Source organism: Octopus bimaculoides, chromosome 11 (assembly GCF_046866305.1).
Source record: "Octopus bimaculoides isolate indiv1 chromosome 11, ASM4686630v1, whole genome shotgun sequence".
Classification (NCBI taxonomy): domain Eukaryota; kingdom Metazoa; phylum Mollusca; class Cephalopoda; order Octopoda; family Octopodidae; genus Octopus; species Octopus bimaculoides.
The window spans coordinates 70,010,863-70,038,656 of NC_142938.1; the positions used below are offsets into that span (position 1 = coordinate 70,010,863).

Sequence of the window (27,794 nt, forward strand, 5' to 3'; positions counted from 1 at the left end):
TGTGTGTGTATATATATATAAATATATATATATATACACACATACACAGATACATGTGCATATGTAAGAGTATATATATATAAATACACACACAAACACAGGAGAGATGGACCAACACCATTATTATCATTATTATTATTAATATTATTATTATTATCATTGTTGTCCCAAATCTACAAAGACATCAACTTACTGATTATTTTTTTTTCTATTAAGTGATGAGAATTTTATACACAAATAAACCACACCCGTGTGTTGAGTATATTTTTTCCTTTCAGATTTGTACATCGAAACACTCTCTCACATACACACGCGCGCATGCGCACATGCGCACACATACATCTATGTAAATATGCATGTACAAGTGTGTGTGTGTGTGTGCACACATATATCTACATTAATATAGGGCTGTGAGGAGCTGTATGCAATAACATGATTGTTAAAGAGAGATGAAATGAATACACACAATGATTATATATCTGACATAAGCCGTTTTTGCAAATGCCTTTCGTGCCGCATATAGCCTTCTTTTTCTTCTTATTGTCTCCAATCGATTGCAGTGCTAACGAGTACCCAGAGTTCAAAGGTCAAGGTCAGTGGGACAGAGATAAGCGGAAAAGGGAAGAAGCCAGGGATCTGTGTGAAGAATGCTGCAAACAAGACAGATTTACATTTTGTGATTTTGGAACAGTTATTAATCACACGCATACACAAATGCACACACGCATATTTACATGTTATTCTACGTCCATGATTATTTGCATGTGTGTATGTAAGTGTTGTGTGTGTTTGTATGTGTGTGAGTGTGTGTGTGTGCATATAATTATATATATATTTATATAAGGGGCATTACTACAGAATAATGCCACACACTGGACTTTCCAAAATAAACACATTTAGTACCAAATGCGAGGAAAAAACAGTGTGTGGCATTATTCTGTAGTAATTCCCCTTATATAAATATAAACGAATAATTATATTCTTGGGAATAGAAATTTCCCTTACGAATTTTTCTACACACTGGCTTCCTGATAAAATTCTTGTAAAAGATTTTTATCCTATTATTGAATTTATCAATCAAACATATATATATATATATGTATATGAAAATGTGTGTACATGATTGTGTATGTATATGTGTAATTGTGAGTACATGATTGTGTGTGTGTGTGTAATTATGTGTATGATTGTTTATATATATATATATATATATATATATATATATATATATATATATATATATATATATACACACACACACACATATACAGACACAAACACCCAAATGCACACACACCCACTTCTTTTAATTTTTGTTTATGGGGAAATGTTTTGAATATGCAAATAAAGCTCCCATTCCATTATGCTGGCCACTGTCTAATGATGCTGACTAGTGAACCAGCTTTATGGGGTTGCATTGAACTCAAGGTTTATTGTTATTATTATTATTATTATTATTATTATTCATATATATGTTGGTAAAGACAAACAGTAACAGGAGTGGATGGGAGTAAATGAACAGAGTGTCAGGAAATGGGAAGTTGTAGGGGTGTATATGTGTGTGTGTGTTGCTGTGGTTTAACCCCAGGTCAACCCCTATCAAGCAGAACCTACAAGCAATGAGACATTCCAGCAATCCCATCTTCCTGGATCTCTGACTACATAACATAATCCAATGTGTCCTTCCTGTTTTCAAAAAAGAAGGTAGAAATTTGGCTGTTATTTCTAGCAGGTCAAAGATCTTCCTGTATCTCAATAATTACGTTACACAATCCAATGTGTCCTTCCTGTTTTTAAAAAAGAAGGTAGAAATCTGGCTGTTATTTCTAGCAGATCAAGGATCTTCCTGTATCTCAATGATTACGTAACATAATCCAATGTGTCCTTCCTGTTTTTAAAAAAGAAGGTAGAGATTTGGCTGTTATTTCTAGCAGGTCTTGGATCTTCCTGTATCTCAATGACTACGTAACATAATCCAATGTGTCCTTCCTGTTTTTAAAAAAGAAGGTAGAAATTTGGCTGTTATTTCTAGCAGGTCAAAGATCTTCCTGTATCTCAATGATTACGTAACTAATCCAATGTGTCCTTCCTGTTTTTAAAAAAGAAGGTAGAAATTTGGCTGTTATTTCTAGCAAGTCAAGGATCTTCCTGTATCTCAATGATTACGTAACATAATCCAATGTGTCCTTCCTGTTTTTAAAAAGACGGTAGAGATTTGGCTGTTATTTCTAGCAGGTCAAGGGTTACTTATATACATGTGTGTTTTGTTTGTATGTGTGTGAGTGTGTGTGTGTGTTTGTGTGTGTAAATGGGCGGCGGCGGCGGTAGTGGTGGTGGTAGGTAATTATACAATTTCCCAATCATCGTCCATTGTCGATTGGTCCAGCAGGTCAGCAGGTGCGGCAGGCATTGCTGATTGACGTTTGCGATAAATAAACTTCGTGTGATGACGATACAGCTGTAGTTCTTTACTGATTGCCCACAGCTCATTAGACGGAGACGCTGTAACAAGAAACACAAATGTAAGACAATGTAGAGAATGACAGACCGAGATAGATAGATGGATAGATAGATAGATACATTTCTTTTATTAGCCACACAGGGCTCAACGAAGATGGGACAAATACAATGTAGAGCTTTTCTTTTTGGGAGGGGGAAGTAAGGAAAAAAAAAAAAAGAAAGGGGGTGGTGTCAATCAAAAGGGATTGTAGGAAGGGAAAAAGGGGGAGTTCGATCAAAAGGGATCGGAAAAAAAAAAAAAAAAAGGGGAAAGGCCGATCAATAGGGATCGTGTATCACACAGTAATGTTCTCGTGTAAAAGGAGGGGAGGACAGTTTAGGTTTAGCCGTGGAAAGAAAAGCCTACGGAAAAGACCACGGTAACCTTGGTCAATATTCTCATTGAAGAAACTATAACAGTAAGTGACTCTCTTTTGCCTTTTTGTTTTATTTTTTTTTCTTGGATTTTTTTTAGGCAGATAGATAGATAGATAGATAAATAGATAGATAGGTAGGTAGATAGATAGATGGATAGATAGGTAGATAGATAGATACAGTAATTAACTTATGGGGAAGAAATATGTTATATAATTGCAGCAGAAGAGGCAGAAAAGACATGACATAGCTTAATGACAAGCCAGTTGTTGAAGGATGTTGGTGGATGTGGTCTTGTCTAATAGACAGCTTGAATAATGTGTGTGTGTGCGTGTGTGAGTGTGTATTTGGTTGGCGCAATATTACAGATATGTGGGGTAGACTCCAGATAGATCATATCTACGTCATTTTAAAGTCAGCTTGCTACTGAAGGTTAGAGTACTTTAAAAATTCAAAACTTACCTGATAGAAAAGAAAATACGCCAGGTATTTTCTTCCAGTAATCTCCACCTCGGTTAGCAATAGAGACGCCAAGTCTATGCAATATTTCTCCCTCAGGATTTAGGGCCCAGACAGTTAACTTGCTTATACTTAACTGATTTGCAGGGGTACCTAAAGAGAAAGACACAAATTCAAGCATTTGATTACTAGACAATCAGTATTAAGACGTGGTTATAACGTCATGTGGTCATCATATAGTGAAAATGGTGCTAGATATTAACTGAACGGTTTAATGGTTTCAACTAAAAGTCAATATGACAACCTCTCAAAATACAACCAAGGGTTTTAAAGAATGACTGCAGCATGGTTGAGGATTAAGAGTTTTGCCTCACAAACACAAGGTCTTAGATTTAATCTCACATCTTGGGTAAGTGTCTTTTATCATTGCCTTGAATCACCTCAATTCATGATAATTACCATCATTTTTTAACCCTTTACTATTTAAACTAGCCTTCATCTTTTAACCCTTTACCATTTAAACCAGTCATATCCGGCCAAAATATTTTACCTGTTTTAGGGTTCAAACTGGTTAGATCTTATTTCTTTATTGCCCACAAGGGGCTAAACATAGAGGGGACAAACAAGGACAGACAAAGGGATTAAGTCGATTACATCGACCCCAGTGCGTAAATGGTACTTAATTTATCGACCCCGAAAGGATGAAAGGCAAAGTAAACCTTGGCGGAATTTGAACTTAGAACGTAATGGTAGACAAAATACCGCTAAGCATTTCGCCTGGCGTGCTAACGTTTCTGCCAGCTCACTGCCTCTAATACCTATGCTACAACATCATTCTAAATATAAACAATCACATTATTGAAATCTCAAAGCTATGAGATTATGCACGATTAATTGTTGTTTGTTGGCACTCCGTCGAGGGTTCCAGTTGATTCGATCAACAGAACAGCCAGCTCATGAAATTAACGTGCAAGTGGCTGAGCACTCCACAGACATGTGTACCCTTAACGTAGTTCTCGGGGATATTCAGCGTGACACAGTGTGACAAGGCTGACCCTTTGAATTACAGGCACAACAGAAACAGGAAGTAAGAGTGAGAGAAAGTTGTGGTGAAAGAGTACAGCAGGGTTCGCTACCATCCCCTGCCGAAGCCTCGTGGAGCTTTAGGTGTTTTCGCTCAATAAACACTCACAATGCCCGGTTTGGGAATCGAAACCGCGATCCTATGACTGCGAGTCTGCTGCCCTAACTACTGGGCCATTGCGTCTCCACACAATTAATTGAAACAGTGTGAATAAATAAGCATTGCATTTAACAGTAATCGGAATGCTAAAGGTTTAATGTTCATCTTTGATGCTGGTATGTGATGGATGCTTTGACTGGACCTGATGTGTCTGAGGACTGCACTACGCTGCAATAATCTGCTTTGGCATGGTTTTTACAGTTGAATGCCCTTCCTAATGCCAACCACCTTACAGAGGATACTGAGGGCATTCTTCCTTGGCACCAGCATGAGTGAAGTTGCCTTTCACAAGGTACAACCTTACCACACACTGAATTTTGCTAATCCTACCTGAGAATTACACTAAAGGTGCAGGAGTCCCCACAGGCTGTTTCAATGAGCAGGTAGTGCAGATGATTGAGTATACGAATCTTTATTATTGAAACCAATAGAGATCTTGCTTTTACTTGCTCTACTTTCCTAAATTCTATGATGCAGACCCAGATGTACCACATCTGAGAATCAAAAAAGTGGGAAAGCTGCTCATGGGTGCTAGCACTCTTTTGATCAGAAGTCTGTTAGATCAAAGCTAATCCTGGAACTACACAACAAAACATACATACATACATACATACACAATCATGCACACATACACACACACACAAATCTGCACATACAATTACTTACATACACACATATATATCTAATCATGCACACACAATTACTTATACACATATATATCTACACACACACACACACACATATCTATACATACACACATATATATATCGACACACACAAACACAATCATGCACACACAATTACTTATACATACACGCACATACACATATATCTACACATACACACACACATATCTATACATACATACACACATATCTACACACACACACATATATCTACACACACAAACACAATCATACACACACAATTACTTATACACATGCATGCACATACATCTACACACACACATACATATGCAAGTATATACATGTGCTTATCTATACACACACTCACATCTCAGTTATATAAATTAAACAAACAGCAAACAAATGTAAACTCACCAGTAACCTGGCACCATTTCGTTCCAATAGACATTTTATCTGAAATACCATCCCTCATATACACTTGCTTTCGGTTGTCAATGGCCCAAACCTGAAATGGAAAAACACCAAACTCACCCTTAATCACATGGATACAGTTTATTCCAGTCCTCGCGACGTTACGAGAAAGACGTGTTCTGATCAGGAGCGATCGTGTACCCCGCTGCGGTCGGCAAGGTAAGGTCCAACGTTTCATTCTGTCCTTTTGCTTCTTGTTGTCTTCTTCCTCCATCTCACCACAGTCACACTTATATTCTTTTCAAAATTCAACAACACACCTGAACAGGTTACACTGTGGCACACTTAGCATTGTCTTGTGACACACCAGTGTGCCATGACATACTGGTTGCGGTGCACTGGTTTATTCTATGCTGCTAGTAATTTCTGCATTATAACAATGCTCATTTGAATTCTTTCACAACCATTTTACTAATACTTTCCTGGTTGATGGAATAGTTTATTGTTGAGGGTAAATATTTTGCTTGACTACACACTTACAATGCTCAAAGGATTTTTCAAACAATACACACTTATATATGTCGTGGCACTCCGTCGGTTACGACAACGAGGGTTTATCCGATCAACAGAACAGTTTGCTTGTGAAATTAACATGCAAGTGGCTGAGCACTCCACAGACACGTGTACCCTTAATGTAGTTCTTGGGGAAATTCAGCATGACACAGAGTGTGACAAGGCTGGCCCTTTGAAATACAAGTACAACAGAAACAGGAAGAAAGAGTGAGAGAAAGTTGTGGTAAAAGAATACAGCAGGGTTTGCCACCAGAGCCTTGTGGGTGTTTTCACTCAATAAACACTCACAACGCCTAGTCTAGGAATTGAAACTACGATCCTACGACCATGAGTCTGCTGTCCTGACCACTGGGCCATTGCACCTCCACTCATATGTATATATATATACAAAAAGGTAAAGACCTCTTTGATCATGAATGACCATGGGATGCACCTAGAAAATTCCCCTCTGAGGCACAAGTCTGGTCAAGGTTGTTTGTGAAAGAGCAGCAGCTGCCCATGCATACTAGCCTCCCCTCTAATCAAAGGTCTGCCTGGTCAGGCCTTATGTGAAGTTAAACAATAACATCCTCTGTCACACATTTAAACTATGTTTGTCTTTGAATTCCACAAGATGGGTCCTTTGTAAATCCCAAGTTCTCTTTCAGTTTTTCCTGGAGACAGAACATATTTATTTACCAATAAATATGGGTGGGAGGAGGTGCCTGGCATTTTCCTGACAAGGATTTGTCTGGGTATTCTGCCTATGGAGACGACATATTTCAGCAGTACTTAGGTACCACCCAGTCAGCTTTGGGAATGATATATGTGTTTATAGGTGTGTGGAAACATTCAGACACACACACACATAAATACAGATTCAAGTACACACACAAACACATGTATAAATAAAGTGACAGATCAACTTACCATCCAGTTCTCAGGTCCAGCTATTACATGAGTGAAACATATACCATTGGGCTCCGGGTCCACCTGGAGCCAGACAGGCGTGAATACAGTATGAGACGGAGGATGCACTCCAAACTTGTGGTAGACGCTGCCTTTGTTATCCACAGCCCAGATACAGTCACTGCCGCAGGAAAGATGGGTAAAGAAATTGTTTCCTAAGAGGAGAGAGAGCAGGGATATACAGATGTGAAAGAAAGGTGTGCTTTCTGGGTGCAGGTGAAATAAGTGTATATATATATATATATATATATATATATATATATACAGGTGAGAAAGTTGGTATGTGAAAGCACGTGGTTGGATGTATAAAAGATAATAAGAGTGTAAAAACTACAGAAGGCTTGTGTTACATGGTTAAAGTATATATTTAAATTATGTCAGAAAAATGTTAGAAATATGTTATAAAATCTTTTTGGTATATAAACATTGTATTTTGAGAAATAACCGGTTTCGTGTTGTCTTTTCGAATTTCTCTACTTCATTGTAACGTGTTCGCTCATACATATATATATATATATATATATATATATATATATATATATATATACTTATATTATTTAAATTTATATCACTTTGTGGGCATGTCAACAGCATGCAAATAGACTAAATGTATATAATTCTTCATCAACAAACCTCCAAGCATTTTATATGTCAGATAAGATTTAAGTCAATTATCGTTTCCAGCTTTGCCTTACTGGCACTTGTGCTGGTGGCATGTGAAGAAAACATGGACTGACTCCTGTGCAGGTGGCACGTAAAAAGCACCCACTACACTCTCAGAGTGGTTGGAGTTAGGAAGGGCATCCAGCTGTAGAAACTCCGCCAGATCAGATTGGAGTCTGGTGTAGCCATCTGGTTCGCCAGTCCCCAGTCAAATCGTCCAACCCATGCTAGCATGGGAAGCGGACGTTAAATGATGATGATGAATCAAAATAAAATTATATAAAATCAATGAAATACTTTTTATGGCACGTGAAAAGCACCATTCAAGTGTGGTTGTTGCCACTGCTGCCTGACTGGCTCCCTTGGTGGTGGCACATAAAGAGCACCATTTGAGTGTGGTCGCTGCCAGTACTGCCTGAATGGCTCTTGTGCTGGTGGCATGTAAAAAGCACCATTCAAGCATTGTCGATGCCAGTACCGCCTGACTGGCCTGACCCTCATGCCAGTGACATGTAAAAAGCACCCAGTACACTCTCGGAGTGGTTGGCATTAGGAAGGGCATCCAACTGTAGAAACCAGATGAGAATGGAGTCTGGTACAACCTTCTGGCTTGCCAGTCCTCAGTCAAACCGTCCAACCCATGCCAGCATGGAAAGTGAATGTTAAACAATGATGATGAGTACAAAACATATTCTGCAGGGCAATTTGTAAGGGTACATAAGGGTGTGTTAGCATACCTAGCTGCTCTAGATCCAATCGCACCCAGTTAATTCCTTCAGGACAAGTACTGCGGACAGCACTACGGACATATATGGTTCCATTGGTAGCAAGACCCCACAGGGAATCTTCGGAGGCACTAATACAAATGAAGTGGTTTGTAATTGAAGGTTGGGAGACCATCTTAAAGTGACGAGCTTCCGGTGAGAATATCACCATTTCTCCATTGACATGCTGTGCCCAGATATATTCTGTAAGTGAGAAAAGAAAACGGTAAACATCAACATTGGCATCGATAATGATCAGACATTTAAATTAACTGTGTTCTGTAGGTCAACTTCTTGGAGGCTAACCTGGGGTTATACAACAACAGGAAGGAAGAAAGGGAAGGAGAAAACAATGAAGAAAGAAGCAGGCAAAAAAGAGGATTATAATGAAGAGTTAGGGGAGCAAGCATAGTGTCTGTGATCCTTCCAGGGTGATGAGACTGATATAAGATGATGTCCAGTCATAACAGCTGTAGGTACATGTCTGAAGAAGGATACTGAGGGTTATGTCCAAATGCTTGCAATATAGCAGGAGTCAGTCTTGAGCCAATGGCCTTATAAGGCTGGAGCTTTTCTAGATTTTCAAAGTGTTTAGACTGAAAGCACAAGACCCCTGAATCAGATGCCTGTCCATCATATGGCTAATCTCCAGGTGCTACTGGTAATGAACAGACTAAGATCTAATCCTTGCAGTGGTGTATTGGTTTGTGTGCCTCAATGACTGCAAGAGCTATGCCAGTGGAGTGCAAGGTCCAGGTAGGGCCTCCCATGCTGGAGGCCAGACTAATATGGACTGTCTCTTCCCAGAGGTAAAAATAGGATTGCATAGGGCCACGACACCTATCTAGAAAAGAAAAAGCAAAATTACAATTCAAAACCAACAAGACCTAGAAGAGAAGGCTTTCCCTTAGGGAAACATAGTGTGATACAGCAAAATCCGAAAGGAGGAAAAGGTGAAAATGTAGGGACCCAACTGGAAAGAAGCAGGAATGACAGTCATGAGTTGAGAACAATGGAGAAAAGTCATCGATGACTTAGGTTCCATTGGGAGCAAAGTCTTAAGCTGCAAATAATGGAAAAAAATGAAGTGTTTCGCTCAAGGATACAATGCATTGCCCAGTCAGAGTGGTGAACCCTATGACTTAATGGTTGTGAATACAAAACCTTAAGGGGTTTTATTATATGAAAATTAGCAAAACATTACTCAAGGAAGCTTAATTTCAATTCCACCAACTTCATTTCAAAAACATTAACTTACCATGTTCTTCGGTGTATGCACCAGCACTAACTAATCTCCAAGACGATGATATAGCCATGCCAAGGGGTGGAGTTATGGTCCAGTGATGACCTGGTAGAGAAACAACAATAAGCAATGTAATTAAATCTCTTTTTGGACCAGATACATTTCTAGGAAAAGGATGTAGGTAGAAATATTATGAAAGAAATGGAGGAGATGTGGACCCCAGAGGCCAGAATGAAGGTAACCTGGGTACGAGGGCAGGAGCTCTGAATAAGAACTGATATAGGTTAGAAGGGGATATCTAAGACTGGTGGCATAAACAAATTAACTCAGTCCAAGCTGTAAAGCAGAAGGTGATAGGAAGAGAATCTAGCTTTGGTGGTCATGACATGCACCACAGAACTTTGGCAGTTTTCTCTGTTGTTGTGTAATAAAAAAGGTAAAATGAACTTCTAGAGTTATACTGACTCACAAGGGCCATGATGTCCTGGTTTCCATGTTTCGTGTAAATATTCTCCACCTGGATGGGACACCGGTCTGTCCAGGTGGGGAATTTATACGTCATGGAAACCAGCCCTTATGAGTCGGCATGACTCGAGAAGGTAAATTTACCTTCTGTGTTATTGTGCGTCAGATAATGAAGGGCCACAGCAAGTGGCCCGTCCTATAACATGGCAGCATGGGAAAATGGGTGGTTGATGATGATGAGGATAATGATATGATGTTGATAATGACAATATTATGATGATGACGATGATGTTGATATGATGATGATGATGTTGATATGATGATGATGATGTTGATATGATGATACTGACGATGATGATGATGATGACGATGATGATGATGATGACGATAATGTTGATATGATGATACCGACGATGATGATGATGTTGATATGATGATACTGATGATGATGATGATGTTGATATGATGTTGATGATATGATAATGATGTTGATATGATGACACCGACGATGATGATAATGATATGATGTTGATGACATGATGATAATGATGATCTTCAATGAACGAAAGGCAAATTTGAAACAAATGGTGTATGAACTTAGAAGAAGAATATATTCAGGTGTTGGAGAAGTGTTTTTTTTTCGTTTTGTTTTTTGTTTAGACAGAAAATGGGTAGGGCTTGGACATCTTAGCATGACTGCATACAGAAATCTATACAGAAAAGGTGCAGCAAGATGCCTAGTAATATATTAAGAAATATTTCAGAGCAGCAAACAATTAACAAGACTCATTGATTTTTGACAGAGAGAGAGAGAGAGAGTGGGTGAGTGGGGAGAATGGTTTTCAAAGAATTCATACCTTGCATGATACTTTTACAAACTTGAATGACATTTCTATAACTTGGCACAAACCAGGTGCCGACATGCGTAGCAGCAATCAGTCCGCCCCCTCTTGGAGATATTAGCAATTGGGACAACTTCTGTGGATCGAGTCGTTCAGCCACAGACCTCATCATGTCGGTCATTGTTGGGTCCATCATAAAATAATCACTAAAGGCAACCTAGAGGTAAACAGATAGATAAATAGAGAGAGGGAGAGAGAGAGAGAGGGAGAGAGAGAGGGAGAGAGAGAGAAAGAGAGAGAGAGAGGGGGAGAGAGAGAAAGAGAGAGAGAGAGGGAGAGAGAGAGGGAGAGAGAGAAAGAGAGAGAGGGGGAGAGAGAGAGGGAGAGAGAGAGAAAGAGAGAGAGAGAGAGAGAGGGAGAGAGAGAGAAAGAGAGAGAGAGAGGGAGAGAGAGAGAGAAAGAGAGAGAGAGAGAGAGAAAAAGAGAGAGAGAGAGAGAGGGAGAGAGAGAGAGAAAGAGAGAGAGAGAGAGAGAGAGAGAGAGAGAGAGAGAGAGAGAGAGAGAGAGAGAGAGAGAGAGAGACTTATAACATGACAGAAGTAAATTGCTTACAGAATCGCAGGAAAAGAAATGATTTGACCATTCTGCAGAGGACTTGAAGAACTATTATTCATCATTCTTTAAAGATAAATTAATGCAAAGTCGGAGGAAAATGTATTTAAGCAATATTCCAGTTGTAACCCTTTAGTATTTAGACCAGCCATATGAGCCCCTAATATTCTGCCAGTGATATGTTAAAACTGGCCAGGTCCAGCCTCTCACACTTACCCTACAATGCAATTCTAAAATTAAACAATCACATCATTGAAATCTCGAAGCTAGGAGATTATCCTTGCTTGATTCAAAACAATGTGAATAAATAAGTATTATTCGATAGAGTGATCTGAATGATAATTTCTAATTAGGTTTTTGATGCTCCACTGCAAAGAATACATTAATGTTAACTTAGCTTTTGTCGTGATATAAACAGTATGGTAGGATTGGGTGGATTATGGTACTGAAATGGTATTGACAATTGTAAAATTCATAGCAACTGCTGTTGCAGTTCAGTTACAGATTCATCCTGATCATGTGGAAATGTTCTGTGCACATGTTAGTTAACAACATGATATGTATCAGTGATACCATTCCTACATGTGTCATCAATAGTATTTGCACATGTATCAGAAACACCACCATTACCATGTCTCAGTAATAATAACAACACTACATATGTCAGTAATACGAACAATTAGATAACAATTATTCAGGTTGTTTTTAAATCAGCTTTACAACTTCCACAATTTATTCTATTCTATCACCTAGATATGTGGTGTGCAACCAAAGGAGCCCATGTAGAAGTGTTCTGATGTTTCTAATAAAACTTTGTTTTCCAATAAACTCTGAGTTATCCTTATTTTAAAAATTTTTTTCTGAATTTTTTCAGAAAATTTATGGCCACGCTATCATCATCATCATCGTTTAACGTCCGCTTTCCAGGCTAGCATGGGTTGGACGATTTAACTGAGGACTGGTGGACCAGGAGGCGACACCAGGCTCCAATCTGATTTGGCAGAGTTCCTACAGCTGGATGCCCTTCCTAACGCCAACCACTCCGAGAGTGTAGTGGGTGTTTTACATGCCACCGACACGAGGGCCAGTCAGGCGGTACTGGCGACGGCCATGCTCAAAATGGTGTATTTTACGTGCCACCTGCACAGGAGCCAGTCCATCGGCACTGGCAACGATCTCGCTCAAATTCTTTTCACATGCCACTAACACAAGTGCCAGGGAGGCGATGTTGGTAACGATCAACGGCCACGCTCGAAATGTATTATAATATTGGATATCATGTATTACAATTATATGACAATCATACATGTTATGATATATCACAGCATATAGTATTAGTAGCAACAATGTGTTATGAGTAGTACCAATGTTGTCACAGCTATTACTAGTACTGATACCAAATTGACACATCTGTTGGCTGTAGCCATTATCACCGTTTATACTAAGTTCCAAAGACTGAACTTACTTGGTACCACATTCCTTGTCCGAAAGGATGTTCTCGAGTTACATTTGTACAGAACCACACCCGACCTTGGGTATCCACACACCAGCCAATGTTGTTGTCACCTAATGCGATATTCATCATTTCAGGAACATGCCAGTTAGATGGGCTGTTATAATAGAAGGGAAAACAACAACAACAATAATAATAATAATAATAATAATAATAATAATAATAATAATAATAATGATGATAATACAATGCATCACTTCAGTGTCCAAACATGGGGATATATACACTGAGGTACAGGAATGTACACATGGAGACAAAAAGGATATAGAAATGAAAGTAAACAGATATAGACATAGAAGTATAGAAATGCAGTGATAAGTAATTTCTTTTTGGTTAATGAAAAAAAAATAATCAAAAAACTGTTGCTAAAACTTACAAGTAACTTATCTACCAAATTTCGTTTTGGGTTTGACATTTACAGTGCTTACTAACACACATACACAGAGATAAATAACTGAGTGAGTTGGTTGTGTCGCTACTAAGTCATACAAATATCAGCATGGTAAATGAATATATGTTGATGACATCAAAAAAAGCTTTCTTGTATGTGAAATATATAATAGATACATGAGCAGTTCTTTCATCATCATCATCGTTTAACGTCCGCTTTCCATGCTAGCGTATTTAGCCAGCAGTAATCCTAATACTCTTTAGATGCAGTAGACATTGTCAGTCAACCAGGGGTGGGGATTTAAAAGCACTGGCTAATCTGCTTCTCTTAGGTAAAGGTTATAGAACCACATTACATTGGCATCTATGGTTCCTGTCATAAATCGTAGAAATACATGGCTATATTCATAGTTCCAAGCACAGGTTATAATGCATTGCTATGATATATTTATGATTCTCAACATAGATGACTGAAACACATTACTGTGATACATGTATGGCTCCAGATATAGATAATAGGAACATGTTGCCGTGATATCCATAGTTACGAGACCTTGGGAAGACTTCAAGTAAATGTTTTATTTTTTATTTACAAGTAATCGCCAGGTAACTTGCAAGCAGTATTTATTAAAAACATGTGATTTATGTATGAGGCAAAAGCTGAAGCTACAATACTAAAAACATAAAAGAGTGAGGTCTGTTTACTGTTGTGACTTACATATGAATAATACATACATATATATATATATAAGTTAGAAAGATGAAGGTATAAAGATGAAGACATATATATATAAAGACTGAAAGACAGAGATATAGACATGGATATATATATATATATATATATATATATATATATATATATATATATATATATATATAGGAGAGTATTGTAGTTCGCTTGAAACATTGTGTATTGTTTGTAAAGAATAAAAAATTTTGAATGGTACAACAATGCACTAGAATACAAAAAATGGACTATATACCTGTTGTAATTTAGTTACCCATAGTCCGATGATATTTCGGAATACAATTCCTTCTTCAGATATTCTTAGATAGAGTGAAAAAAGAAAAGCCGTTGGAAAACCGATTATAGCAGCGACTCCATCTAAGAATATCTGAAGAAGGAATTGTATTCCGAAATATCATCAGACTATGGATAACTAAATTACAACAGGTATATAGTCCATTTTTTGGTATTATAGTGCATTGTTGTACTATTCAAAACTTTTTATTCTTTATATATATATATATATATATATATATATATATATATATATATATATATATATATATATATATGTGTGTGTGTGTGTATAATAGACATAATGATTTAATCTTATACATTACAAGTCAAAATTCAACAGACATATCTGGCTTACCCCTCATATTTACACCACTCATCTCCTTCTGGATGCTGGTCAGAGACACCAGCTCGACACACAAGCTGTCCTTCTTTGGTAAGGCCCCAGATTACTTGATTCAGACATGCTAGTTGGATGAGGTTATATTCACAGGGTATTTTCTGACTGCGGTATGCTGGTCGCTCTCTTGAAAGCTTTTTATGCACAGCTATCTCTCCATTTACCTTGATATACCTGTGTGTTGAAGAAAATAAATAAAATCGTGTCTTAACAGTAGATAGGTTTTGGGACTTCATCATTTTCATTTCAGCCTAGCATTATTATTATTAATACTATTAAAAAGTATTATTATTATTATTGTTACTAATGGTAATAACAATGTTGTTGGCACTCCGTCGTTTACGACGTCGAGGGTTCCAGTTGATCCGATCAACGGAACAGCCTGCTCGTGAAATTAACGTGCAAGTGGCCGAGCACTCCACAGACACGTGTACCCTTAACGTAGTTCTCGGGGATATTCAGTGTGACACAGTGTGACAAGGCTGACCCTTTGAAACACAGGTACAACAGAAACAGGAAGTAAGAGTGAGAGAAAGTTGTGGTGAAAGAGTACAGCAGGGTTTGCCACCATCCCCTGCCGGAGCCTCGTGGAGCTTTAGGTGTTTTCGCTCAATAAACACTCACAACACCCGGTCTGGGAATCGAAACCGTGATCCTATGACTGCGAGTCCGCTGCCCTAACCACTGGGCCATTGCACCTCCACCCGTAATAACAATGATGATGATGAAATAGGTGAAGGCACAGATGTGTGGTCAAGAAACTTGTTTCACAACCACATGGTTTCAGGTTTAGTTCCACTGCTTTGCATCTTAGGCAAGTGCCATCAACTATAGCTCCAGCCTGTGGGGATCTTGCAGAGGGAAACTAAAAGAAGCCCATTGTATACATATATACGTGTATATGTGTGTGAATGTGCATGAACATTTTATATTCCCTGCTTGTTACCATTTAAGTGAAGCACTGCTGATATGGGCAGTCCTTATTGACATTATAATCAATTGCTCTGCACCTTCAAAGACCTGTGGCATAAAAAATAAATCCTTTACTTGAAAGTGTGGTACAGGTTGGGGACAACATGAGCACCTATTAGTAAAACCTTGCCTCAAATAACTCTCTGTCCAAAGTAGTATGGAAAATAAAATGCTAAACAAATAAAATATTTATGATGAGAAAGAACAACAGTGCAGAACAATCTATGATGTTACCCAAACTAAAATCTGTCCCAACTCCACTGAGCCAATATGTATTGAAGGGAGACAACTTACCATCCACAGTCATTGTCGACAGCAATATAGGCTACGTCTCGGATGGCTTCCACCTGTTTTTTACCCTCGGGCTTTCGTGCACTCACTCCTATGGCCACGTACACTGTGTTTTGGTAGAGGCGCCAAAATATATTGCCAGAGCGTGAAACAGCAATCTGATGGGCGTACAAGTCAACTTTATGCCAGGCTCCTGACATCGAATCTGTTTGTCGATAGAAGAGGTTTTCACTTCTGTCGTCCATCATAAAAAAAAAAGGAGAAAAAATAAAGAGAGAAAATAAATGGAAACATTCAAATACTCAGTGATTTTAGTGTGATAAATGTTGTTGTTTGAGCTTAGGTCATACCTTGAAGGTGGTGTCCCAGCATAGCCGTAGTCCAGCAAGTGGGAATCAGTGGAAAAATAAAATATGTGATGTAAGTCATCATCATCATCATCATCGTCGTTTAACGTCCGCTTTCCATGCTAGCATGGGTTGGACGATTTGACTGAGGACTGGTGAACCAGATGGCTACACCAGGCTCCAATCTGATTTGGCAGAGTTTCTACAGCTGGATGCCCTTCCTAACGCCAATCACTCCAAGAGTGTAGTGGGTGCTTTTACATGCTACTGGCACGAAAGCCAGTCAGGAAGTTCTGGCAATGGCCACACTCAAAATGGTGTATTTTACGTGCCACCTGCAAAGGAGCCAGTCCAGCGGTACTGGCAACGAACTCGCTCGAATGTCTTTTCATGTGCCAGGAGGGCGACGTTGGTAACGATCACGCTCAAATGGTGCTATTTACGTGCCCCTGGCACGGAACCCAGTGTTGAGGATTTTTACAGAGATAATATTATAGTGGCATCATGATGACGATGATGATGATAGTATGGAAGTTAGAATGAAGGGATGTTAGTATTGGAGGCTTTTATAGTGGCAGTAATAGTGTAGTAATCAAAATAAGGAAAATATGTTAGTGTTGGAAACTGTTAAAATGTGATGTATTCAACACTAAGTTGGTTATTGTTTTCTTTCAATTTTTTTTTAGGATAGGATGTTGTTTTAACAGGCTGAAGGAGCCAGTGGAGACTCCAGTATGGACAATGATGGTGATGATGATGATGATATCTTTCTGACACACTGTCCTTTAATCATTGATAGTTTTACCAAGAAAAAGAAGAAAACCCATTAAATAATGGTTTGATGAGGTGGTCATTAGAAGCTTGACCCTTGCAAGCAAAACATAGTTGTATGCAGACGAAACTAGTTTCACAGCCATACAACAATCATGTTATTCTGTTAGAAACACTGGAATGAATCTTGGTGGCAAATTGGCAGGATTGTTAGCGAGTTGAATAACAGGTTTTTTTTCTGGTCTTTATTGAGTTCAAGTCTTGCCGAGGACAACTTTGCTTTTTTTTTTTTTCCTTCAAGGTTGATAAAGTACCAGTCGGGTAATGGAGAAGGGAGAGTGTCATTTCGTTTTTCTCCTCCTCTCTTTCTTTCTCAGTCTGTCTCTCAGAATTAAATACAAATGACAAAATGGTATCATATAAAAACATCTGAATCAAAGCATAGATCTGGAAATATAATAACGACTGTGTTGGAATAAAGAACTAAACTTGCTACTGGCTGATTTAGCAACAAATCTAATATAGTTTTTTTTTTCCAAGAAAAAGGGAATTAAGCATTGAAAGAAGGGGGAGGGGAAGGAGTAACATGCTGTACACCTTTGTCCGAATGGGGTTGCTTAGCTGCCCTCCACAGACATAATAAAAAGGCATTAGAAAATCTCTCCCACTCTCTCTCTCTCTCTCTCTCACACACACACACACAAACCCTATGACAAGCACCATGTGCTTGATATGGAAGCTATTAAGGGTTGTTTGTTGATCCTGAAGTGGCAAAGAAGGGCTTGGAATCAATTAGATGAGATTTTGAAGAAGGAAAAATTCAATTTGACAATAGAGAAACTAATTTTCTTGTGGTGAAACAGCAATATAAATAAATCAAAAATGAAAGCAGTGAAGAATGTCGTTACCTGTCTGTGTACCAAATGTGTGAATGAGTTGCAGATAAACTGTGGATATTTTCTGGAACACTCCACACCAACCAACTGTTAACTAACTTTGGTAGAAGAATTTGCTTTGGTAACACTTCATTTTTCCTGTCTTTTTCTTGCTCTTCAAGTTTGGAGAGATTTTTGGAATTTGTGAAAGCAGAACTTGATTTGTTATCAGTATTGGAAAGATGCGTGACACCATTATTAGAAGGCTGTAGAGGAGATTCTAGAAAGCTAACAGAAGATGAAGATCGATACATTCTATAAAAGTCTTCTTCAGTTGTAGAATCTGTACTCTCTGACCTGTGCAATGGCGGTTTAGATGAAGTTTCACGGGTCAGCTGTTGTGGCAAAGGATTAACATCGGTTGAAAGATTGGCAGGTCTTGGACAGTGATTAGGAGAGTCAAAGTCATAACGAGCTGTTTCGTTAGTGTCATTGCTTTCCGTGTAATACGAAACATTTTCCCCATTTTCTAACGTCATGTTACCTGTACTGTCGACAATTTTTTCTAAAGGTGACAAAGCCTTATCAGCAACAGTGCAGACATGCAGAGAGTTATTGCATTCAGGTTGCTCACTTTCTGATGCATTCTCTGTAGACAGTTGCGGAGAGGATGCACTTTTTATGGGTTCATTGCGTTTTGAGAACGGATCACCTACTTTGTGATCCTCAGATACTTTATTACTTCCAGTCGACAAATTGACAGGAGTTTCACCCAAGGGACTGGAATCGGAATCAGAAGTCAAGTCCTGGACAAAAATCTTTGTGGTGTTCTCCTGAATACCTTTATTGCCTTCATCATTGTCTATTTGAACTGTGTTGTGAGGTAAACTCTGAGTTTTTTCAGCAGAACTATTAAGTTCTGCTTTCAACGATGTATTATCACTAGCAATGTCGGTTCTGATTGGTTCAGACTTGACAACCTTAGTTTCTTTAAATTTCAACAGTGTATCGTCAGTTTCTTTCTCAACAGACCTACAACAGGTGATTACAGGGAGAGATGGAGGTATTAGGTTCTCGTCTGAATCAGTAACATTTTCTGGATTCTCTGGAGATGTGGCAGAAGAATTGTCAGTCGAAGACAGAGACTGGCAGCTTCCTGGAGAAGTTGCAGTTAGAACAAGTTGGTCACTGAGATTTAGTGATGCCTCAAAAGAATTATTAGTCAGGGTTTTGTGTTGAAGGTTCGAAGAAGAAGCCTTGATGTTATCACAGACACTATTTGGGGTGGCGGATATTTCAAGGCTGTCCACAGAACAAGTATCTGAAAGCTGGGAGGTAGTTTCAATACAGCTGAAGCGTTTTTTGGATTTAATACCTGAAAAACAATAATAAAAGTAATAATAACACGAAGTATAGTAACATACATAACACAGTAATTTTCCAAACTGTAGAGGTGAAACATTTTTCACACAGGCGTGGCTGTGTGGTAAGTAGCTTGTATACCAACCACATGGTTGCACCTTGGGCAAGTGTCTTCTACTATAGCTTCGAGCCGACCAAAGCCTTGTGAGTGGATTTGGTAGACGGAAACTGAAAGAAGCTCGTCGTATATGTGTATATATATATATATATATACATATGTGTGTGTGTGTGTGTGTGTGTGTGTGTGTGTGTGTGTGTGTTTGTGTCTCTGAGTTTGTTCCCACATCGCTTGACAACCGATGCTGGTGTGTTTACATCCTCCGTAACTTAGCAGTTCGGCAAAAGAGACCGACAGAATAAGTACTAGGCTTACAAAGAATAAGTCCTGGGGTCGATTTGCTCGACTAAAGGCGGTGCTCCAGCATGGCCGCAGTCACAAATGACTGAAACAAGTAAAAGAGTATGCAAGAGGCAGGGAACTCCACAAACGTGTGTACCCTTAACGTAGTTATCAGGGAGATTCAGCACGATGACACAGAATATGACAAAACTGGTAGAATGCATTTTTGTCAGCTGAGTGGACTGGAGCAATGTAAAATGAAGTGAGTTGCTCAAGGACACAATGCCTTGCTGGAAACTGAACTCACCACCTTATGAGTGTGAGCCAAACACCTTAACCACTATGTCATGTGCCTTCACAGACATACACCTACTACTAAATTAACACCATAATACCATCACCATTAATACTTCTTCATCACCACCATCCCAGCTAGCTCCTAACATAACTCCTTCCAATACTGTTCCACCACCACAACCATACCACTGTCAACAGTTACCCACCAACAACACATCACACCACTGTTAAGACGGCCAATGCTTCCCTACCACCGCCACCACCACCACCACCGCCGCCACTACCACCACCAACTCTACCACCGCCATACCAGTGAACATTTTCCCCACCATCATACCACCACTGTTATCACTTCCCCACCAACATACCACCATCATACCATTGTTAACACTTCCCCACTACCACCACAACCACTGCCAACATTTTCCCCACCACCATACCACTGCTAATGCTTTCCTGCCACTGTTCCCACCACCACAACCACTGTCAACACTTACCCACTACCACCCTCAATATTTCTCCACTCCACCACCATACCACTGTCAGTACTTCCCCACCGACAAACACACCAACACCATTACCACCAGTCAACACCCCCATCCCATCCTATCTCCATCACCACCACACCAACACTTCCAATTCCAATAAATACTTAAAGAACTCTTAAACGGTCTACCTACCGGAACCATGTTTCTTCTTCTTCGTCTTACTCTTGAAAACGATCTCATTGTCGTCATAATTGGACATGTCAATCCTGTCAACGAAGCTGCGTCTCACCAACATTTTGGAGTTCTTTCGCTCTGAGTGCGACACTGGCTCAGCAGCAGAATCACCTTTGTCTTCCGACATGGCATCGGCACCGATTAGTTCAGTAGCTGCAATACCTGTGCAGATTTCCTCAGTTGCCGTGTGAGGATCAAAACCGGAATCATTGTCAATAGCTTGGGAAAACAATTCAAGTTGGATAATGTCATCGGAGGGGAGGGTTATTAATGGTGGCAACACAGTCCGAGGAGACTTACTGAGAGACTCCTTGCTGGTGTCTGATTTGCCTCTTTTCTCGGTTGGTTGGAACATGGATTTTGCAAAGTCTAGAGAAGTTCTTTGTGAGCTGTTGCTGTCACTCGAACGGTTTAGATCATCTTGCGAGGATAAAGAACGCGTTCGGCTACGAGCTTCTTTGGGAAACTGAAATTCAGAGCTTTTAGGCTCGGAAGATTTCCTTGAATAAGCTGACGGTGAATACTTAGATTCTTTCGGTCGAATGATTCCGAAAATATTGGCTGGAAGGAAATGGATTGGAGAATTGGATCTGTTGCGATATTCGTCCTCGTTCTTGGATGCGTTGGCTGCAGTGATGTTGACGGTCAGTCCGACTGTAAATACAGGAAATAATATGTGAGTATGTCCAAGAATAACTGTCATTTAACAGGAATATAACACAGTTACATACAGAAACAACATATAAAATATATTAATACAATAGTTGCAATATGTATAGGTGCTGGCGTAGCTGTGTAGTAAGAAATTTTGCTTCCCAACCACATGGTTTTAGGCTCAGTCCCACTGCGTGGCACCTTGGGCAAGTGTCTTCTACCATAACCTTGGGCTGACCAAAATAGCCTGTTGTGTGTGTATGTGTATTACTGTCTCCTTGCTTTGACATAATGTGATAGCTGTGAGTGTCACTGTCACACAAGCAGTGTCCTTTTGTTTCCAATCTTCCATGAAAACATGTACAGTCATGCTGAAATATTACCTTACTTGGAAACAGGTGAGGGTTGGCAACAGGAAGGGCACTAGGATGTAGGAAATCTGCCTCAATAAATTCCATCCAACTCATGCAAGCATGGAAAAGTGGATGTTAAAATGATGATGATTATGATGTAAAAAGACACAATCACTGGAAGAATTAAAGAACATACCAACATTATGATAATTTCAAAGAGAAGATCCACTCACTCTACTTTGTTTATAATGTCCAAAAATTTCAATTGACTGAGCTTATTGGAATTATCTCCCTCAATTGTTTACTAATTGCTTGAATAGTCCCATTTAATTAGAGTTTTTAACCCACTGTGTATGCATTTAGTATCCAAATGTTCCCTTCAGGTACTTTCCCTCAGTCACAGTCATAATTGTAACTTTATAGTAACAATATGTCATGTGATCACATGACTGACCAGGCTATCAGATGTTGTTACACATCGCTGGTCACAATGCACATTTTAGCCTTCAAATGATGCCCCCCCCCCATCGCTGGCTAGGTGAGCAAGCCAACATTCATCACTGGTCAAAAGGGGGACTGGAGCAAACATCAAATGAAACATCTTGCTCAAGAACACAACACATAGATCCAGAAATACTGTAAAATATTGTTCTTTCTTCCATGCCGCTGTCAACATGAATGGAGGGTCTACAAGTTCTCTCTCTCTCTCATGCATTCTACACATTTAATAATCTCTCATAATAGCACTTTGCTGCCTCACTCTTTTCAATGTCACTAAGAGTAAGTATACCATTATCACCTTATATATATTTCTTCCTGATAATCACTCCTGCAGGACACTTCACACCTCTAATCCTCACATCACAGGACATGTCCAAACCTTTTAACTTTCTGTCTCTCCCTCTGCTACATATAACTGAGATTCAGGTTTCTTTTTGGCTGTTTGGTACCTTTTGTTGCTGTCCACTTTCTTCCAGATCTTCCAAGCCTGTCTCTTTACTGTTATGGCACTGTTTTACAACATTGCTCAACCACTATGCCACCTTGCATTCAGCTGGGACTTAGTACCAACCACAGATATGGTTTACAGCTCTCAGTAAATTATCCTAGAAAAACTGCCAGTTTTACTCCATCTTATATGTTTCTATCTCCTCTTCCCTATTGTCATAAACATCAGTTAATACATTCTAGCATAGACAACAAACATTGAGTGATGATGATGATACATATATGTATTTTGAATAATCTGTAAAAACATGTCTGGCCATGGGGAAATATTACGTTGCTTGGAAACAGGTAAAAGTTGGCAACAGAAGGGCAGTTAGCTATAGAAAATCTGCCTTAATGAAACTCCATCTGAGCCATGCAAGCATGGAAAAGTGGAAGTTAAAATGATGATGATGATGACAGTTATATATATATATATATAACAGTCTCTCATTAGATGATGTATGAGGGTTCAACAATTTCTTACCGAACAACCAGACAGATGATCTGTTTATAGTGATCAAATGTTTATGTAGACATAAGCTCACTTCCTCTATCAAAACGATATTACCTGTACAGGTGCAACTGGGTACCACATGTCAAATGTCAAAATAATCACAGAGCAATGTGAAAAGAAGTGCTTTGCTCAAGAACACAACACAACGCCCAGTCTGGGAATTGAACCCACGATCTTGCAATTATGAGTGCAACATCCTAACCACTAAGCTATGTGCCTTCACTATATATATATATATATATATTTATATGCTTTATTTAAATAAAGCATATTACTCTACCTCTGGTATTTGAGTACTCTTTTTTCCACATCCCTCTCAGAGGGACACAAGCACCTACACACACCTATACACACACGGCAGTAACTTCCGCCTACCAAATTCAATCACAAAGCTTCTGTCAGCCCTGGGGCTATAGCAGAAGACACTTGCCCAAGGTGCCACGCGGTGGGACTGAACCTGAAACCATGTAGCTGGGAAGCAAGCTTCCTAACCACACAGCCATGGCTGCACCTACAAAAATGTATATACATATGCGCAGCGCTATTCGTGTGGCAAGCTTTCTACAGCCGAATGCCAATATATATATATATATATATATATATATATATATATATATTTATCATCATCATCATCATCATCGTTTAACGTCTGCTTTCCATGCTAGCATGGGTTGGACAATTTGACTGAGGACTGAGGACTGAGAACCAGATGGCTACACCGGGCTCCAATCTGATTTGGCAGAGTTTCTACAGCTGGATGCCCTTCCTAACGCCAACCATTCCGAGAGTGTAGTGGATGCTTTTACATGCCACCGGCATGAAGGCCAGTCAGGTGGTATTGGCAACGGCCACGCTCAAAATGGTATATTTTACGTGCCACCTGCACAAAAGCCAGTCCAGCGGCACTGCCAACAATCTCACTCGAATGTCTTTACACGTGCCAGGAAGGCGACGCTGGGCACAGGTGCCATCACGATTTTGTCTTCGCTTTCCCCAACAGGTCTTCGTTTTCACTTTTGCTTGCCCCAACATATATGTATGTATATATCATCATCATCATCATCATCATTTAACGTCCGCTTTCCATGCTACATATATTCTTATAAATCTTTAAAAAAATATAAATTGAATACTCATGCAAACTAAGAATAAAACAGATATGTGTGTATGTGTGTGTGCATTAGTTTTTATAAAGTTAAGAAATTGCATACCCAGTCAACCTATGCCAGCCTAGAAGCAAAACAAACTGCTTAAGAATGAAATAAAACAGTTACAAACCTTTATATCTTTGACATTCTGGTTGCGGAGATATCCGAATGACTTGTCTGCTCGAAGTCCGTGTTAAGACAAATATTTCTTTTGAATTAATTGCCACATCGATGATGTGACCGAACTGGTCTTGTTTACCAATGACCACGTTCTTTCCGGGATCAAGAAGAAAGAGGGCCTTCTTATTCCAGGTGACAATTTGCCGGCTGTCACCGTAAGGACAAAGGTGACCAAACTGCTGGTCTGTAACTGCCAAGTTGTCAGTGGAGTGATAGTGATTGTAATGTAAAAGAGGAATTTCTCGACAGTCTGTAGTGAGGTGTTTAAAGATGTGAGTGGCCTGCACTACACCATCAATGTTAGACATCCAAACACGTTGACCGGGTCGTCCGGCATACAATTGAGCATCAGCTAATTTACACAACATTGGGATGAAGCAAGCACCATAGTTACCAGGTCTGGAGAAAGGGAAAGGTTTATCAGAAAGATGCATCAGTCGTATTTAAATCACAAAACAAAGCATAATATATACAAACAATGTGTGTATGTGTGTGTGTGTGTGTGTGTATGAGACAGGTAGGGCATCCAGTTGTAAAACAATGCCTCAATAGTGTGGATTCATCTAACTCATGTTAGCATGGTAAAATTGATGTAAAACAAATGAAAAAAAATATTCACTTGTTGTTACATTGAATTTTGCTCACTAACTTAGAATTTAGAGTTTAAATCATAGCCAAGGATGGTCAGAATCCCTACCTCCTAATTTTGTCTGCAATAGTGAGTTTGTGGAATGGTTCCATTCAACCGTTACCAATATGGAAAAATTAACATAATTGTCTTAATAATGGTGACATAACATCTTGTATATCAAAGAATTTATTTATTATTCATTTTTGGGAAAAATTGCATGTAAATATTTGGTTGAGAAATTTTTTTTGGAAAGAAAAAGTCAAAGACTGCCTGGCTTTTCCTACCCAAAGAATTTTCAACTCAATACCTGTTATTTTTTTTATAGTTTTATGTTCTTTGAGATCCACTGTTCCAAAAAAGAATTATTTTGCTTTCTCTCAAAACTCTTTTACTTGTTTCAGTCTTTTGACTGCGACCATGCTGGAGCACTGCCTTTAGTCGAGCAAATTGACCCCAGGACTTATTCTTTGGAAGCCTAGTACTTATTCTATCGGTCTCTTTTGCTGAACCGCTAAGTTATGGGGATGTAAACACACCACCATCGGTTGTCAAGCGATGTTGGGGAGACAAACACAGACACACAAACATACATACATATATATATATATATATATATATATATATATATATATACATATATACGATGGGCTTCTTTCAGTTTCTGTCTACCAAGTCCACTCACAAGGCTTTGGTCAACCTGAGGCTATAGTAGAAGACACTTGCCCAAGGTGCCACGCAGTGGGACTGAACCTGGAACTATGTGGTTGGTAAGCAAGCTACTTATTTTTTGAGTTGAAAATATAGCAAAAGGAAAAAAAAAAACAAACAAACAAACAGAAAAACAATCCTTACATTTTTCGTTTCTTTTGTCCAACTTGGATAATTTCATTGTCTCTGTCTGTTCGACAAATCAGGGCACGCATGCTTGTGGACACTAAAAGGGCCCTTTGGAAATAGCTGAGTTGAACAATTTCAGACAAGAATTCTGTTAGCAGCACCGAAGACTGGCACCGGCCCTGCAATATGAAGAGATATTTATACATTGTTGTTTAAAAAAAGAATATATATATATATATATATATATAAATACACACACACACACATATATATGTATATTAATGTTTATTTTTAAGTTGTAATAAAAAGAGTTTTACATTAAATTTGGTACAAATTCATTATCCTTCAGCAAGAATAGTATTGACAGTGATTGCGAAGTTTTGGTCAGCTAAGCCATCATCAGACTGTCCAATGATGGCTTAACTGGCTGAAACTTCAAAGTCACTGTCAACACTATTCTTGTTAAAGACTAATATATATATATATATATATGTATGTATTATAGACTATTTATAAAAGAACAAAAGACGAAGATGGGTGTGTAAACAACAAACAGATATATTAGTTTAATGCTCGGGAAGTGAGAAAGTCTTTTACATTTCAAGCCTATGCTCTTCGTCAGAAAGGAACACAAAATAAACAGGGAGAGAAAATAGAAAAAACTTTAGTGGCTAATGATCTATCATGGTGAAATGATATATATCATCATCATCATCATCATCATCGTTTAACGTCCGCTTTCCATGCTAGCATGGGTTGGACGATTTGACTGAGGACTGGTGAAACCGGATGGCAACACCAGGCTCCAATCTAATTTGGCAGAGTTTCTACAGCTGGATGCCCTTCCTAACGCCAACCACTCAGAGAGTGTAGTGGGTGCTTTTACGTGTCACCCGCACGAAAACGGCCACGCTCGAAATGGTGTCTTTTATGTGCCACCCGCACAAGCCAGTCCAGGGGCACTGGCAACGATCTTACTTGGCTTGCCGGGTCTTCTCACGCATAGCACATTTCCAAAGGTCTCGGTCAGTAGTCATCGCCTCGGTGAGGCCCAATGTACGAAGGTCTTGACATTACACATCCAACGGAGCATACTGGCTTCATTCCTTGCGAGCTTACGTATGTCCTCAGCAGTTACAGCCCATGTTTCACTGCCATGTAGCATGGCTGTTTGTACGCATGCGTCATACAGTCTGCCTTTTACTCTGAGTGAGAGTCCCTTTGTCGCCAGCAGGGGTAAGAGCTCTCTAAACTTTGCCCAGGCTATTCTTATTCTAGCAGCTACACTTTCAGCGCACCCACCCCCACTACTAACTTGGTTGCTCAGATAGCGGAAGCTATCGACTACCTCTAGTTTTTCACCCTGGAATGAGATAGAAGTT

The 27,794-nt window shown here is 39.2% G+C and overlaps 1 protein-coding gene across 1 annotated transcript in view; it reads right to left on the reverse strand.

The window, feature by feature from the left end:
- Positions 1-1,220: 1,220 nt before the first annotated feature.
- Positions 1,221-27,794, reverse strand: part of LOC106873891 (tectonin beta-propeller repeat-containing protein 2) — a 51,727-nt gene continuing 25,153 nt past the window's right edge. The window contains exons 4-17 of the mRNA XM_014921416.3: positions 26,428-26,591; positions 24,895-25,343; positions 21,064-21,759; positions 18,358-19,699; positions 16,335-16,565; positions 15,027-15,242; positions 13,210-13,354; positions 11,148-11,349; positions 9,841-9,930; positions 8,556-8,786; positions 7,117-7,310; positions 5,638-5,728; positions 3,337-3,486; positions 1,221-2,502 (exon numbers count right to left, since the gene is read on the reverse strand). Coding sequence (XP_014776902.1) covers positions 2,345-2,502; positions 3,337-3,486; positions 5,638-5,728; positions 7,117-7,310; positions 8,556-8,786; positions 9,841-9,930; positions 11,148-11,349; positions 13,210-13,354; positions 15,027-15,242; positions 16,335-16,565; positions 18,358-19,699; positions 21,064-21,759; positions 24,895-25,343; positions 26,428-26,591 — 4,359 coding nt within the window. The 3' untranslated portion in view covers positions 1,221-2,344. The remainder of the gene's footprint in view (positions 2,503-3,336; positions 3,487-5,637; positions 5,729-7,116; positions 7,311-8,555; positions 8,787-9,840; positions 9,931-11,147; positions 11,350-13,209; positions 13,355-15,026; positions 15,243-16,334; positions 16,566-18,357; positions 19,700-21,063; positions 21,760-24,894; positions 25,344-26,427; positions 26,592-27,794) is intronic.